Below are 17,705 nucleotides of genomic sequence, written 5' to 3'. Positions count from 1 at the left end.
GCTGCACAATAAGTCAGTTATTATTACTTGTTATGATGGGAGTCTTCAGTTTTTAGATTTTGATTCATTGAACAATCAGCTCGTTTTGTTTTTAAACTACAGTTGTATGCATATGGTACAGTATCTATTGTCGGATCAGTGGTCAAGGGATGTTTGTTAGCCTTATGCATTCTGAAGAAATCTGAACCCTCAACATCCCACTCCTTTTTCCCACCCCACAGGCCAAATTCAAGTCCTTTACAGATCCTCCCCTCATTTCTGTTTTCTGAACAAATGTGTTAAAATACACCTCCTGATTTAATCAGTGCAGACAACCTACAAGTCACAGGACGGATTGGCATCTCACGGTCATTCCAGAGGAGAGAGAGAGACAGAGATGGCAGGTAAGTAAACCGCATGGTTGAACTAACCAGGAAGGCAGCACACTACAGTTTAGGACTAACCTTAACACTAACACACATCTTATGGTTAATGTACAAAAAATTACCATGGAGAACCAGAATTCTCTCACAGATTTTTTTTTCATCACAAACATCTGCTCCCACAAAAATGGCGTTTTAATCTATATGGATAAATATATATATATTTATTTTTTTTTACATGATTTCTTCCTCAGACTTTACAATAAGGTTCAGTTTCGTAACGTTAGTTAACCACATTAAAATGAACAGTTAAAAAACGAAATGATTTATTAATCTTAGTAATGTTAAGTTTCAACATTTACACGCATTAAAGTTGCGTGGAACTGATCTAAAATTATCTTACAATGAGCTGTTGTATTTTCAAATGCCGTTTGCTCTTTATTCATCACGAATGGGCTACTATATGTAAGTTAGCTGGTACGTATCTATAACGGTGGTCTGTGGGGGAGAACAAGCTTAACGTAACACTGAGTTGTTTATAGTTCCGATTCCCTGTTTGTAAAAAGGGACGCAGATCGTTTTTCATGTTTAACGTTGTAAAATTAAATGGCTTTAGTACATCGTTTATAAAGTTTTACTAACTCTGATTTGAAGTTGAACACCAAGCTTTTGGAACGTCGAAGAAATGAGAAGGTCAAACACTTAACTTCCGTCAAGCCAATCCCCTTGAATTTCCCAACTGGTTTGGGGGAAAAAGTCACGCATCCCCTTGTCCAAGGAGCGGTATTCCAGGGTTAGTGTATCCCATCATGCATCATGTTCTGGAAATAAATCCTGAGACTTTTTGCCAAGATCGCGCGAGAGGTCACGGAAACCTTTCCAATGCAAGTTAAATATTACATTAATAATATTACATATAATTTGGTAGTAAAACAAAGTGCTAAACATTTTTATTGCTGCAAAGATTAGTATATTTTTGCACAACATTTGCAACTGCTTTTTATCACTTAATTAAATTGTGTTATCTATAGGGACTGAACAGACATTTAGAAGTTGATTTTAAAATGCAAAGTATTGAAAATAATAATTTAAAAAAAATAATACTTTGCGTTTTTACAGCACTATAAGTGTCCCATCAGGTAATGAAAAGTTGTACCCACACTTGTGGTCTGCATGCTCACTTGAGCCAAATACAGGAAATACGTCATATAAGTGGTCAAGTGCAAAGACCACAAGTGTGTGTATTTGGACAAGGCAAATGTTTCAAGAAAACAATAGTGGTGGAAATTTTGATTCTTTCAAGAGATTCGTTCAGATTCGTTCACTGATTCGTTCAGTGACCATTTCTTCATATCACATAAATACGCCAGCAGATGGCGAAAAAGTGTCTTATGTGTTATGTCTTAAAGGGGTCATACGATGCTGCTAAAAAGAACATTATTTTGTGTATTTTGGTGTAATGAAATGTGTTTATGCGGTTTAAAAAACAGTACAGTTATTTTCCACATACTGTACATTATTGTTTCTCCTCTATGCCCCGCCTTTCTGAAACGCGTCGATTTTTACAAAGCTCATCGTTCTGAAAAAGCGAGGTGTGCTCTGATTGGCCAGCTATCCAGTGCGTTGTGATTGGCCGAATACCTCAAGCGTGTGACGGAAATGTTACGCCCCTCAACATACTGTGATGGCGTGTCCGGCTGGAGCAACGAGACAAAAAACATTAAAACCCATTACAAACGAGGCATTTGTTGCATCCGGTGGGCACATAATTACTGATTATAATGACTTATACTGTCTTTTAACGCATTGTGTTGCATTGCATCGCGCCGCGTAAACATAAAACCCTGTCTGCATTTGGGATCGGAGAAATGACAAACAACAAGTGCTAACGTTACTCCACACTGCCCAAAACTCACGTTTGAATCATCAGTGGCAAATGATAAAAGTAAACGTACTTACGTGAGTCAGAACTGCCGGCATTTTAGTCTAACGTTACTCTCCCAGGATCAGTAATAAAATGTGCCGGCGATCCAAGTTGAAGTATTCCCTCAGCGACCAGCACGGATTAGCTCTAGGCATGACGAAGCGGATATCGTCCTCTTTTGGAAGGCCAAACAAAGTAGTTTCGCTTTCACAGTGGCCTAGCGTGAGCGAAAGCCCAGGCTTAGCGTGAGCTGAGGCGGCGGGGTCGAGAACGGCAGTCCCTGCAAAGGAGCGGTGAAAACGGTGAAAGCCGATCCGGCGATCCACAGCACTAAGTTGATGTATAACCTCAGTGACCAGCACGGATCAGCTCTAGGCATGACGAAGCGGATATCGTCCTCTTTTGGAAGACCAAACAAAGTAGTTTCGCTTTCACAACGAAGCACACAGCATCTTCAGGAAATGGCGGCAGCAACAATACTACAGCGAGAATAAAAGAAGCGCCTTCTTTCTTTGCGTGAACATTTGGGTGGTGTTATGCAAATCTTCCCACACAGTGACGTAGACATGTGGGGGCGTGTTCTAACGAGCCATTTTAGGTAGGCGTGGCTGACTCTTAACTTTTATAAAGAATATCTCTTTGGATTTGAGACTTTAGTCTTTGCAAATGTACAGACCTTCTTTATGCACCAAGAGGTTGTAATACTCCAAAGAGAAAGGAAAAAAATTAAAATCGCATCATATGACCCCTTTAAGTCAACGAACGTATTTACTTATTACAAAAAAATTATTTGGCTTTATTAAAATGTGTGCATGAACTCATTAAATAAATAAAGTCTAAATAAGTTGTTCAGATGACCAAAGCATTTTCTTGCATAATTAACATTTTAATTGTTTGGTCAGACGTTTACACATTCATAAATCGGGGATTAAACGTTGAGTTATGTTCTGTATGCTAAATATTAATATATAAACAAGTTTATTTGCACAGTACCTATAACTGCGCTTTGCATCCGCTTTCTGCTGATTGCTGATCGAGATTGACATGCTTAATGGCCGACTGGACACGGTACACTCTCATTCAACTCGTTCACGAAAGAGATGTACCAGTTCAGTCATTTCATTGACGAACGAGATGTACCAGTTCATTCAACTCGTTCACGAAGGTCATGCACCAGTTCATTCAACTCGTTCACGAAGGACATGTACCAGTTCAGCGGTTCTCAATTCCTGTCCTCGCGTACCCCCGCTCTGCGTGTTTGAGAAGGGTTTTCCTGCACAACCGAAAACTGGAGGACCAGTTTCAGGACCGCAGTTCTAGGACCCTGGTGGTTTAGTTTGTAGTAATGTTTGTACATGTTGTTAAATATATTGAATCTCAGGAACATTTTTTATTTCAATTGTGATTTTTGATTTATAAATGCATCAGATGTTAATTACAAAGTGTAATACCTGCTTTGAGTTAACAATTTGAAATTTAAATGAATTTACTCTTAAAATATAAATGAAAAATGTATTTCAATCCTTAAACAACTGAAAAAGTGGAGTACCTTAAGTCTTAAGTTTCTTGAAATATACTGTATATTGATTAGCCCCCTTAAGTTTCACTAGCTCATTATCAGGTATAATAAAGATGGAATCGAATGAAATCAGCATTTGTAGTCACTAAATTACAGCCATATATTTAAAAGTTTGTAGAGAGGCAAGACACAAGACTCAAGAATGATTCAAGAATGCATATTTATATACTGTATATACTCATTTTTGCAATAACACATAATACAACATCATAAAAAAAGACCCCCTCTTCCATCAGTTGCTGCATGGACAGAAAGGCTGTAGGCTTCAACTCCTGAGAGAGATAAAGAGAGAGAGAGAGAGAGGGGGGGGAGGGAGAATTAAATAAGAAACATTTGCTTTAACATGTTTAACTCTGTAATATAGATTTCTGATTTAACACTTATGCACTGTTGGGATTGTAGAGAGAGAGAAAACCAAACAGAATAATCATGTTACTGACATCTAACTCCAAATTTAAGTATATAAGAGCAAAACCCACAAACTGAATGTTCTCTCTTCTTTCCTCAATTGTTTGTCAATCTGGTAACACTTTCTATAAAGCCTGTATTTACACATTATACATTATAAGGGTTTTCTTAAGGCATTATAATTAATGCATAAAGCATTATAAAAAAGCTTAATAATATGTTGTATCATCTCATAAATAATCATAACATTTATAATACATTATAATACTTACACATTTGTGGTTATAACTTTTAAGAGTATGATTACGTATAACACACAATGAATACCATAATAAATCCACTTAATTTATAATGGATTATCTTGACATTGTTTATTTAAGATCTGGACAGTATCTTACTACATCTTGTGAGTGGTTAGGAGTGGTTTAGTGTTGTTTTGAGTGTTTCCTGTGAGGTTAATATTAAAGGGGTCATATGATGCGATTTAAAATTTTCCTTTCTCTTTGGAGTGTTACAAGCTCTTGGTGCATAAAAGAAGATCTGTAAAGTTGCACAGACTAAAGTCTCAAATCCAAAGAGATATTCTTTATAAAAGTTAAGAGTCAGCCACGCCTACCTAAAACGGCTTGTTCTAACATGCCCCCACATGTCTACATCACTATGTGAGAAGATTTGCATAACGCCGCCCAAATGTTCACGCAAAGAAAAAAGGCATAACTTTTATTCTGGCTGTAGTATTGTTGCTGCCGCCATGTTGTGAATGCGCTGTGTGAATCGTTGTGAAAGCGAAACTACTTTGTTTGGTCTTCCAAAAGAGGACGATATCTGCTTCATCATGCCTGGAGCTGATCCGTGCTGGTTGCTGAGGAAATACATCAACTTTGCGCTGTGGATCGCCGGATCGGCTTTCACCGTGGACGAAGCGGAGTCCAGCCCGGGGTCGTCACATGTGGTTGCCGCAAGCCCTCCGGACGCTCCTTCGTCGAATCCGCCGCCTCTGCTCACTCTAGCCCGCCGGCCGTTCCTCACTTTATCCCCCGGCCTCTGCTCACTCAAGGCTGCCTTGTTGATGCTGCGTTTCGTTGTGAAAGCGAAACTACTTGGTTTGGCCTTCCAAAAATGGACACGACTAGAAATCAGTGGTTAAGTTGTATTTACAACACTTTTCCAGAACACTTCAACCCAAATATTCAGGTGTGTGCAGCACATTTTATGGAGAACTGTTTACTGAACCTGGTAGAGTAGACTACAATGCTGGCTGTTCTGACTCAAAGACTGTAAGTACGTTTTTTATATTTAAAGAGTTTTTATATTTTTTTTATATTTAAAGCTTGTTTTTTGGGCAGTGTAGAGTAGGGCTTGTTGTTTGTCATTTCTCCGATCACAAATACAGACATGGTTTTATGTTTACGCGGTGCGATGCAACGCAAAGCGTAAAAAGACAGTACAAGTCATTATAATCCATAATTATATCCCCACTGGATGCAACAAATGCCTCGTTTATAATGGGTTTTCATGTTTTTGAATCATCGCTCCGGCCTGACAGGATCATCACAGTATGGTAAGGGGCGTAACATTTCCGTCTCACACTTGAGGTATTCGGCCAATCACAACGCACTGGATAGCTGGCCAATCAGAGCACACCTCGCTTTTTCAGAACGATGAGCTTTGTAAAAATCGACGCGTTTCAGAAAGGCGGGGCATAGAGGAGAAACGATAATGTACAGTATGTGGAAAATAATGTGTTTTCTTAAACCGCATAAACACATTTCTTTACACCAAATACACAAAATAATGTTCTTTTTAGCAGCATCATATGGCCCCTTTTATTTTGCTGTGAGCTAGTTTAAGACCAGTTGTAATACTTTCAAATGAAAAAATTCAACGTGTGTTAATCTAAAGTACTGCCAAAAGGACAGGCTAATAACACATATTGTGGTGCAACCAAGCAATGAGCCCAGTTTAATTACGAAATATGATTTATACTTAACTAATATGCTAAAACTATGGGTATCAAACAAGTTTTCACACTAATACAGTAAGCTACAGGTAAATCTGACACATCTCACATCAACATGCTTTTATCATCTTTTTAAGTTTAATTAATGTGCTGGCTAGATTTACTTATTGTAGTCATTATGTCAACAAGGTTTAGCTGAATTAAATCATGGCCACGAATTAAGAACATCGTAATAATCAATAAAACTAGCAATCGGGAATTCATTATTATTTCTTCTTAACAGTTCTCACGTTGGCAACGTAAACTTTGCATCGTTTTAAGGTTATAAAATAAAACATCTCGGTTAGGTATGTAACCCTAGTTCCCCGATTAGGGAATGAGATGCTGCGATGACGTCATCACTTTGGAACACCTCCGGTGTGACGAATGTCTGAAGCCCTTATACCATCACGCCAATTTATTGGCCAAAAATATATGCGTGCTGCGCGCTATTTCATCAGATTTTACACTATGACGAAGGAAGCGCTATCAAGGTACGGAACGGCCCAGCATCGCAGCATCTCGTTCCCTATTCAGGGAACTAGGGTTACATACGTAACCGAGATGTTCCCTCTCATAGGTAACTTCAATGCTGCGATGACGTCATCGCTTTGGGAACGCTATACCATAACGCCTGACGTACCTAGATAGCTGGAGACCAAGGAAAGCGTCTGCTCAAGCGGATAAGACCCGGGAGCCAGGAGCCATCCTCACGTCTAGACTATAGAACTTGATGAAGGTGCTAGGAGAGGACTAACCTAGAGAAGCGTGAAGTGGGACATAATATACCTCTGTAAATAAATACAATTTAAATTCACGTCTCGCACACTTAAATGCCCTTTGTATGGAACATATACGCTCCCTTCGAACTGGAATCATGGAGGATTATCCGGTAATGTCCACTTCGCAGGGCACTTACAGTCAAATATAACAAACGTCTGAAGCAATAAGAGAAGCATACAAAATGTGCAGAGCGGGGGTATGTGAGGACTGGAATTGAGAAACGCTGTACCAGTTCATTCAACTAGTTCACGAACGACGTGAATCAGTTCGGTAATTTCGTTCACGAACGAGAAGCTCTCTCTCCTTCAGACTCAACAGTGAAGGGCTTCTTCTTCTTCTTGTTTTATGGCAAATAACTCCTTAGGAGCATTATCGCCACGTCAGTGAAGAGCGTATTCGTTCACTACATTCAACAAATCACATGCTCCGTCACATCTCACACTCGAAGGCTATTGGCTCGAGGTTTAGTCATTCTTTGACCTTTGAAACAGTTCACAGAGCTACCCTCACTGATCTGCGCATGCGCTGCTATTAGGGATGGGCGATACCACTTATTTTGTTTTCGATACGATACCGATATTTTTCAAGGCAGTATCGTCGATACCGATACGATACTTCTGAATTAAACTTTTAAATGATGAAATGTATTAAATTATTAAATTACTAAGAGTAAAATGGGTAATGATAACCACTTAACTTTGTTTAAAATGCATTTTAACATTCAATACGCCTTAATTGTAACTTATTAGGTTATATTTTTGTTTACACATGGTTCAAATGAGTTTTTTGTTTACACATGATTCAAATCTATAAATACTACAGTTGAACTATGGTCACTTTAGTAAAACCATGGTTCATTTTCATAAGGGACTGCCAGTGACCGGCTGATGCAACCTTTTTATTCTGACAGTGTATGATTTCTATTAAAATTACAGAATAGAACATGATCAGTATTATCTTTCAACGTTCAATTTAAATAATTGTACTTGCACAAACTATGTAGGCTACGATTTCAATTTGTTTATTGTGAAATAACTCAAACATATGTTTTTTTTTCTGTCCTCTGATAAGCATTGTTCAGGGCTGCCGTTCCCAAAAGCTTGAATGCTTTCTTATGATACTTTTGGGAAACGCAGCCCTGTTTGAATGCACTGCCAGCAGTGAGTGAACACTCTCTGTGATGGATTGGTTCTGTCTTGCAACATTTGCGTGTGTTCAGATCAGTCTATGGTTCAGATGAGCAGGAAAATAGTTCTATCCTACACAATTACTCGCTATAAAAGGTTATTCGTCCAATTCAATGCATTTGAACACATTATTATTATTATTATTTTAAATAAACAAAACCACTGGTAAATAAAACACACCTTAGTATCGATATTTTTAGTTTGAGTATCGATACTCGCGATATATCGATACTTAGGATCGACACGCCCATCCCTAGCTGCTATGGAGGGAGGAATATCAGTGAACGAGAAATATGAGTCAATGGATTACGTGAACGAGAACGATTCGTTCACCAAAAAGAACGTTTCGTTCACGAACGTAACAACACTAGAAAACAACAAAAATGCGTTGTGTGAACGACCCCTATAAGTAATGCTGTTTGTTTTATTGTGATGTCAATAGCCTATCATATGCTTACAGATTTGATTTGGGATTAAATAGGTTCCACAATCACTAAAATAGCTTATAGGACATCATATCATTATCATGAATATATTTATGAACTTTTAATTCACTTCAGAGATTTTAGGTTTTAAATGTAAATATTGTTTAATTTGTGCAAATATCTCTTTTGATGAATAGATGTGAGTATAGGGCTATTCTCTTGGTGAATATCAGAATGTAGCCTAGACAGTGACATATGATGAATAACAAATGTTTTAAATTTCATTCTATCTTTATTTACACGTATTTTGGTCTCTCAGAGGGTTTCAGTCACAGCAGTTGTGAGTCTCTTGAATATAAGCTGGTCCTTCATATGGGCTTCAACTTGATATCTGGAATCCACTCTCCTGAGGTGGTGGATCAAATTCGCAACTTTGAGATTCGAGACTCTGATGTCTTTGTCATTACTTACCCCAAATCAGGTAAGAGAGAGAACATAGCAGCCACATGGTACTACTGCTAGAAGTGCAATAGCCAAAGAGCATACAGGACCTTTATATGTAACATTTCTTCTGTTTTTGGCTGAGAAAATTGTACTGTTTACTCAACTATATTTGTGTTGCTATGATCTTTATCTCAGTCAGACACCTATTATCCCGTTTTCTATGGGAGTCTGCCTACCTTCACAAACATTAGATTTATACTGTAATCTCAAAAAAATGCATGATTATTAAGTATGGCACAATTAAAAAATCTTCAGTGATCAGTAATATTAATAGATATCCTATGTGCAATTAATAAGTGAATTTGTAAACATGTTCCTCCTTCTGTTGATTGTCTGGGCAGGCACTATTTGGTTGCAGCAAATCCTCAGTCTGATAGAGGTCAAGGGAGATGTTACAGCGACAAATGATCAGCTGAATTCTGAGCGTGTCCCATGGATTGAACTTTTAAACTCTGAGAAACAGTTTGTTTCTGCCCCTTCCCCTAGGATCCATGTGTCTCATCTACCATACAAATTCATGCCACTTGGATTGAAACAAAAGAAGGGCAAGGTGAGATCGTTTTTATCAAGGTGCCACTGCATCTGGCTTCAGTGAAATAATCAAGTCTTACCAATGGACTGAATAATTATGACCGCTGCTTTCTCTTGCAGCCTCCTTAAAATTCTTCAGTCTGTTGCAAATGTTTACATGATCTCTTTACTCTTCTTAATGACTAATAGGTCATCTATGTGGCCAGAAATCCAAAGGATGTTTTGGTATCTTACTTCCATTTTCACAAATTTGCAAATATGCTGGAGACCCCAAAAGACTTTGATACATTTTTTGAGAAATTCATGGAAGGAAATGGTAAACAAAATACCTTTTTTAAATCTAAGTTGCAGTTTCTATCAAATCAACTGTTTGATCAACAATCCTTAACGAATGTCATTTGTTTCAGTTTTTGGTAATTGCTGGTTTGAGCATGTCAACGGCTGGTGCTCCCACAATGATGAGATGAACTTCTTGTACATTACATATGAGGAGATGATCAAGGTTTGACTGGTTTGCTTGTTTTACTGATAAATAAGATAAACTGTACTCTACTGTTTAAAAGTTTGGGATCAGTAAGATTTTTTGAAAGAAATACAATAATTCAGTGTTTCAATTAAATACTATTCCTTTGAACTTCCTATTTGGCGAAGATTCCTGAAAACGTATCACATGCCGTTTTCACAAAAATACTAAGCAGTTTAGTTGTGAAAACTGTTTTGTTTGTTTGTAACTGATTATAAGAAATATTTCTGGAGCACCAAAGCAGAGCATTAGAATAATTTCTGAAGGATCACGTGACACTGAAAACAGCTGCTGATGATTTAGAAGTTTTCATCACAGGAATAAATGACATTTTATTAGAAAACATGTATTTTTAATTGTAATAATGTTTTTATTGTTTTATTATAGTCATGACATCAAATATTGGATGCACTGCACAAATTTATATTTTCCTCCGTATTTTTATCAAGTCTTGTATTCTAAGGAATTGAAAACTAAAACCAAAAAATATTTTTCTTGCCTAAAAATAAAATAAATGAAATGAAATGTTATGCTAGTTGCCAAAGCATCATTTATTTTCATTTGCTTTACCTTGATGTAATAAAATAACTAAAACTTAAGCTGAAAAAAAAAAAAATGACATATAGACTATTATATAGACAAAAAACTAATGAAAGTGACAAACTGACAAAACACAACAAAATTACTAAAACCTTAAATAAAATTAAAAGGAAAACATAATATAAAAACAACTTATTCAAAATATTGATAAAAACAACAGTATTTCATTAATTGTTGTATTTTCAAACTTTAAAGTGTTGCCAATACAATTATGTTGACATTTACTATTAGAGAACATATTGACATATAGTGTTTCTATTTGTTTATTCCTTACATTTTCTTTTATTTGTCTTGAAAAGCTCTGAATAAGTCTTACATTTACCATCATAAAACCCACAGAAACCCTTACTTTTTTTTACTGTATTTTTGATCAAATAAATGCTGTGTTGGTCAAGAGACTTTTCAAAACCATTAAAAAAATGGCTCTTTAAACATTTGACCACAAACCTGTTCATTTCTTAACCTCAAAGTAGGAGGCTCAGTCCAGAATTGTTACTGTAACTTATCAACAGTGCATGCTTACAGGACTTGCAGTCAGTGGTTGAAAGGATCGCTTCGTTCTTGGGGAGGAACTTGACACCACAGCAGCTGAATGATGTTGTTGAGCACAGTACCTTCAAAAATATGAAGAACAATCCTCAGGCCAATTACCAGCAGGTCCCGGTCATCCTGCTGAACCACCAGCAGGGAGCCTTTATGAGGAAAGGTATATAACATCTCGCTGTGATTCAGTTCACTATCAGTAAACTATCCGAATCAAATTCTCGTCAAAATGAAGATTCTGTCGTCTTTTACTCACCCTCATGCTGTTCTAAACCAGTCTGACGCAGTAGTTACTGACAGCCTTTTTTCCATACAATGAAAGTAAATGGTGGCTGCTAATTCAGATCTTTTGTGTTCCTCAGAAGTAAGTTACAGGTGTTGGAAAACATGAGGGGGAGTTAATAATGACAGAATCTTCATTTCATAATCACAAGGATTTTTACTCACAGTGAACGTAATAATTATACTTTATCTGCGTGTTCATTATCTCTCTTAAGACTCCTACAAACCACAGTATCTCTTGAATGTGTTTCCACCCGTCTTATCATTCCTACAGTGAAATTATAGTTATATTTTGTAAGTCACTGAATACATGTAAGAATTACATCTGTTTTAAACATGTCAATGATGTGAAGATAAACTTTCAGAATAGTCACTTATCTCTTCCATTGAGTAACGTGAATGTTTTTAACCTGTTGAATTGAGTTATTGACTAGATATATAACCTCACTGCTTAACAGGAACTGTTGGTGACTGGAAGAACTACTTCACGGTGGCACAGAATGAGAGATTTGACAAAGTGTACCAACAGAAGATGAAAGATGTTCCTCTTTCATTCATCTGGGACATGAGTGATCTTGTCACACCATGATTTATTCAGTCTCATCATGTGTACTCAGCAGGGTTTGAAAACAGAAAAGTAAAAAAAAAAAATCCCTAACCCTTCTGAGCAGTAATATACAGTACAACAAATATCTCACTTGTTTCCTGAATTGTATAAATTTAAAGTTCAAGGCAGCTTAAGACACAGATATGTGACATAAAGCACTGCTGTCCTCTTCTGAAACACTGTGTTTTGCAATTACCATTTAAAAAGAAGTCTTTGTATACAAATATTCAATTCTAAATCTGTTGCTTGTGCTTTTTGTAAGTGAAATAAACAGCTGTTTTGAGTCAAAAGCAAAATTAAATGAATCCCAAACATTTAAAAAAATGTTAATCAGAAAGTCTGAAGTAAAATAATTAGATTTTCATCCGATTTCTGAGATTTCAAAAAGCATTGATTTTCATATGCTAAACCTTTTTGGTAAACTTTTACCAACTGAGTTAAACTCAGGTTGTAATACCAGCCAGGTCACATCTCTGGGAAACATCAGCCTAATGTAAATCTTGTGTAAATGAAGCCATTCAGCAGAATAAGAGAATGTTTTTTTAATAGTAATAGTTAACAAATGACACTGGGTTTGACAGTTATTGTAAAATATGCTGCAACATGGCAGTGACTGAAAAAGTTTGTGTTTAGAACCAGGTGAGCTGAAGTCCTGCTCCATGAGGCTGTTGGCATCTAAATCATTCATGTCAGGTTGGGAGTTAACACAATTCAGTCTTCATCACTGCCTAACTCCAGTGGGTTGAAATCAGGGTCATCCTCCTCCAAGTCCAAATCATCCATGTCTTGAAACAGCGACTCGTCTACTTCTACACTATTCCCAACTAGAAAAAAAGAGCAGAGAAGACCAACTTTGAAGGAAAATTGAGTTTAAGTTTCAAAAAGCAAATGGCATCCTATATAACTTGGATACACAACAATAATAATTGAGAGTGCTTACCGTCCTCCAAGAACTGGATATCTGATGTGTCAAGATTATGGTCTGTCTCAAAGAGCTGTTTTCCTGTAACATGAAAAAGTAAATAAACCGAACATAAGAAAAGGTGGTTCAGATTTGAGTTTACAGGTGCATCTCAATAAATTAGAATGTCGTGGAAAAGTTCATTTATTTAAGTAATTCAACTCAAATTGTGAAACTCGTGTATTAAATAAATTAAATGCAATGATTTTCAACTCACCTGTAAGTTTTCCCTTTCCTGACTGCTCCTCTTCTTTCTGCCTTTTATTCTTTAGTTCTGCCATTTCTTGTTCAAATCTTGCTTTCCATGATAAGAAGTTCTCAATTGTGACCACAGTGCCTTGAAATGCACGCTAAGAAAAACAACAAAAGAACAACATTTCATTTTAATATAAATGATAGCTATGTAACTAATAACAAGTCTAATATTCAAAGCAACCTCATTCTATAAAGTGTACAATAGCAACATCTGCGTACAGTTGGGTGGGTCAGTTTCAACCCAAGTGGTCAACCTTTTGTTAGTCTTCATGGCCCCCTTCTGGTAGAAGCTGTAATTACACCTTTAACACAATCATTGTTTGCCTTCACTGACAGCCTTTCAAAATTCCTTGTTTATTGTGGCTAAACAAACTTTTGGTGCGTTGGTGTGACGGTTTTATCAGCTTTTTGAACTCCGATTCTGACGGCACCCATTCACATGGTGAGCAAGTGATGTAATGCTAAATTTCTCCAAATCTGTTCTGATGAAGAAACAACCTCATCTACATCTTGAATGGCCTGAGGTTGAGTAGATTTTCAGTAATTTTTCATTTTGGGGTATACTATTCCTTTAAATTCAGAAGACATGCTCAAAACAAACCTTCTCAGCTTCTTCGGCCTCCCTTTCTTTTCTTAGTTTCTCTTCTTCTCTTCTGTTCTTAATCTGGTCAATTATTTCATTAAGTTTCTCCTGCACAGCTGTCACCAATGTGAATATCATAACCATTCCCAGGTTTTCTTCAGCCTACAAAAGAAAGAGGTTATTAGGCAGGACTAAAAAAAAAATCCCCAACATCAGTATGTGCACTTTATCAATTGTTAATGTGTTTTTGCAGGGTAAGATGTCACGTGTGCAGACCTGTTGCTTTAAAAGTGTTAGAATGTCTTCTGTGTCTGAATCTTCCAGGTTCTCCTGTGAGAAGATCTCCCACAGAGGGGGTTCATCTGGATATTTCTCCACATATGTAAACTTAAGAGTCACCTCCACCGCTACAACAGACAGAAATCAGTAATGTTGCTACTTTGAGCTACACTTTAACCCTAAATGTAAAGCCTACTTATGTATCATATTTGACACACATTTCTAGGGCCTCTCAATTATCAACATGATCTGAAAAAAAACAACAACAACGGTTGTACACAATCTTCTATTTGTCTTTTGTTCCCTGATTGATAGTTCACCCCATTTTTTAGCTAAGTAAAAGCTGTTTTAGTATTGTTGTACAAATGTCCACCTTTTGTGGTACTTGTCAATCTGGCACTATATACAATCTGTGAAAACTGATTTTGTACTGAATTGCATTATACATTTTGCCCTCCACAATAAAAACTACAGAGCTTTGATCATAAAACTAAGCATTATCGGGAGATTTAGAGTGACAAGTGATATCTATATGCATTTTATGTAAGCAGTCTGTTGCAAAGAGTTTATTAAGTTACATTACAAAATAGCAGAATTTCATCTTACTTTCTGGCTGCAAAAATATCAGCAAGACAGCAACTGCACCAAATCGCAATATTTTTGCTCAGTTTTGGCAGTGTTTTTTCCCTCCTCCTATTCTTCTATAACAATGTAGGAGTCATAAAAGCCTCATGTATCATATATGACAGTTCACAGGGTCAATTATTGTAAAACACACGGTTACATACGCCGTGCACTGACACAGTTAATAAAGCATATGAACTTACTCTCTTCATTTTCTCCCGCATCAGAAGTAACTGTGATGGTGAAGCTTGTGGGCTCCTCGGAAAGCACTGCGTGAATGAAAATATTGTAAGGAAAGAAACAAACAAACTAATGAAATATACAGAGCTCACTATTATTCATCACTCCCCACAGTCTGGAAGTAAACAGATATGGGTGACCAGACCACTGACTAAACCAGTACTACTTCCACAGTTAATTCAAAGCATTAACTGTCATCGGTTATTGTTTGCTTTGTTTCTTAACTTTCGACAACTTAATCTGCTGCTATGAAGAATGATATCAAAGAGATGACTGAGTCGCTCGTATGTTTAACTAACTTTGTTTGATGAAAAGCTAACGTTAGTCAGCTAACGAACAGCGTGGCGATTTTATAGGCATAAAACATAAACTTTGCAGTCAATCTTACCTGTAAACGAGTCTGGGTAAATGGACTCTATTGCTTCTAGTTCATTCCTTTGCTCCTCGCCGTAGTCTGTCATTTTATGTCACAAATGTCCATAGATTAGAGCCTGCATGGAAGAAACGTGTGCTAAGGCCCGGCTAGCAACGGTGTTATCTGCGATCATCAGTAATGTCTGAGCTTGGTCTGGGAGGCGTGAGAAAGAGTAACACCTCGATTTTACTTGCTCTGCTAAACATTAGTACCATTGTAGTAATTCATGCTGTCACACTCTTGAATCCATTACAAAAAGGCTGTATTTAAAATAAACAATGTAAAAAAATAAACGTGTGAAAAGGCTTGATTCTGGCATGGATTATATAGCCTGGCGATCCAGCCACTTTCAAACCGCCTTTCCACAATCAAAGCAAGTTTAATTTTTATGTACTATATGTGAATGAATACATGTAATTATATTAGTTTAAAATCCCAATGTATATAAATCAATTTATAATCCGTGTCTTTTATTACTTATTGATCTGTAGTTTTGTTTATCTATTTAGCTGCACAAACTCTTTCACAGGATACATTGGTTGAAGAGTAGATTTATTGATTGTGCATTTATTGATTATACAAGCAAGAACAAAAATCTAGGCCTTTCCTTATTCTTGATATGGTTTTGTGTACAGTTCTTTCTTATCAAGCCCTATGGTTGAAACAGCGTAGACCAGCTTAAATTCACTTAATACACTTTTAGCTTTAGGAAGTAGCAGCCACACAGGCTGTTATTGTTAGTTAGATCAACTTGACCACTGACATCATGGTAAGGCATGGAAGAGGCTAAGCTTATGAACGCACCTTATACTGCTATCCAGCAATATGTTTTAATTGGTCATTTACCAGCTGAACAAACTAGGCTGCCTTTTACAGCAGGGTAGAAGAGGGTAACATTTCTGTATTTTGTCAAAGCCTGAACAGCATTCAGTACAAAACTGCAAAAATACAAAACATTATAGTCAAGTCAAGTCAAGTCACCTTTATTTATATAGCGCTTTTAACAATACAGATTGTGACAAAGCAACTGAACAGCATTAATTAGGAAAATAGTGTCAATAATGCAAAATGACAATAGTAAACACTCATTTTTCAGTTAAAGACAGTTCATCATTGAATTCAGTGATGTCAACATCCAGCTCAGTTTAAATAATATCTTTGCAATCATGTCAACGATAACGCTGGAAATGAAGTGTCCCCAACTAAGCATGCCAGAGGCGACAGCGGCAAGGAACCAAAACTCCATCGGTGACAGAATGGAGAAAAAACCTTGGGAGAAACCAGGCTCAGTCGGGGGGCCAGTTCTCCTCTGACCAGACGAACCAGCATTATAGTATATATAAATAAACAGTTTAACAGATGGACTGTGTGTTTGTGGTTCCTATTAATATTATAAGAGTAGGTGTATAACCCCGGCATCCTGGTCAAATTTGCCCATTGGCCTCTGACCATCATGGCCTCCTAACCATCCCTTATCTGCTGATTGGCTTCATCACTCTGTCTCCTCTCCACCAGTAAGCTGGTGTGTGGTGGGCGTTCTGGCGTAATATGGCTACCGTCGCATCATCCAGGTGGATGCTGCACACTGGTGGTGGTTGAGGAGATTCCCCCTTCTATGTAAAGCGCTTTGAGTGCCCAGAAAAGTGCTATATAAATGTAAGGAATTATTATTATTATTATTATTATGAGTTGACATTTATAGTTCAGTTTAGTGAATGATTTATTAATATTCTGGGTACAAAGTCAAATCCACAAATGTAAATGATCTGTAACAGTTTTGTTAGTACAACTTATATTTAGTTTTTTTTTCATTGTTATTGCCTGTGCCTTTGCTTTTAAAGAAAAGGAACTTGAGCCAGAACTCAAACTCAGGTCAGCCGCTATATCTCATAGCTTTGTACACAAGGGCAAGGCTGTGGCTCTGACTCAGTTTTAATGTCATTATAGTTATTAGGCTACATTTTGTTACTTCTAAGCAATATTTTTACACGCTTAACTTTAACTTTAAACAGCCTTACATTGAATAACACAGTTTAATATGTAGCTAATTTAGCTCATGGGAAATATGAATAATTAACCATAACTAGTTAT

The 17,705-nt window shown here is 36.9% G+C and overlaps 2 protein-coding genes across 2 annotated transcripts; one reads left to right on the top strand and one right to left on the bottom strand.

Moving 5' to 3' along the window:
• Nucleotides 1-49: 49 nt before the first annotated feature.
• LOC107587775 (amine sulfotransferase-like) lies at nucleotides 50-12,557 on the top strand. The gene is made up of 7 exons (XM_016275682.1): nucleotides 50-383; nucleotides 8,987-9,148; nucleotides 9,513-9,721; nucleotides 9,892-10,018; nucleotides 10,110-10,204; nucleotides 11,351-11,531; nucleotides 12,109-12,557. Exons 1-7 carry the CDS (start codon nucleotides 377-379, stop codon nucleotides 12,237-12,239), a joined length of 912 nt encoding a protein of 303 aa, XP_016131168.1. The 5' UTR covers nucleotides 50-376; the 3' UTR covers nucleotides 12,240-12,557.
• A 227-nt stretch (nucleotides 12,558-12,784) lies between these two features.
• LOC107587776 (RWD domain-containing protein 1-like) lies at nucleotides 12,785-15,783 on the bottom strand. Its single transcript, XM_016275683.1, has 7 exons — nucleotides 15,588-15,783; nucleotides 15,163-15,228; nucleotides 14,333-14,463; nucleotides 14,075-14,218; nucleotides 13,436-13,568; nucleotides 13,198-13,260; nucleotides 12,785-13,081 (listed from the first exon to the last, which is right to left on the bottom strand). The coding sequence occupies exons 1-7, from the start codon at nucleotides 15,658-15,660 to the stop codon at nucleotides 12,969-12,971; spliced, it is 723 nt and encodes a 240-aa protein (XP_016131169.1). The 5' UTR covers nucleotides 15,661-15,783; the 3' UTR covers nucleotides 12,785-12,968.
• Nucleotides 15,784-17,705: the final 1,922 nt, after the last annotated feature.

The sequence above is a fragment of the Sinocyclocheilus grahami genome, unplaced genomic scaffold, assembly GCF_001515645.1.
Source record: "Sinocyclocheilus grahami isolate Dianchi unplaced genomic scaffold, SAMN03320097.WGS_v1.1 scaffold96.1, whole genome shotgun sequence".
NCBI lineage: Eukaryota > Metazoa > Chordata > Actinopteri > Cypriniformes > Cyprinidae > Sinocyclocheilus > Sinocyclocheilus grahami.
Note: the sequence above shows the minus strand (reverse complement) of the source record. Positions and strands in the feature narration are given on the sequence as shown.

Bases quoted from the DNA above. Each gene is read 5' to 3' on its own strand.
- LOC107587776 (XM_016275683.1), bottom strand. From the start codon at position 15,660: ATGACAGACTACGGCGAGGAGCAAAGGAATGAACTAGAAGCAATAGAG. The intron at 15,229-15,587 runs GTAAGATTGACT...TCATTCACGCAG, and splicing joins TTACCCAGACTCGTTTACAG to TGCTTTCCGAGGAGCCCACA. The intron at 14,219-14,332 runs GTCTGCACACGT...TTTCTTTTGTAG, and splicing joins TAACACTTTTAAAGCAACAG to GCTGAAGAAAACCTGGGAAT.
- LOC107587775 (XM_016275682.1), top strand. The intron at 9,722-9,891 runs GTGAGATCGTTT...AATGACTAATAG, and splicing joins TGAAACAAAAGAAGGGCAAG to GTCATCTATGTGGCCAGAAA. The intron at 11,532-12,108 runs GTATATAACATC...ACTGCTTAACAG, and splicing joins GGGAGCCTTTATGAGGAAAG to GAACTGTTGGTGACTGGAAG.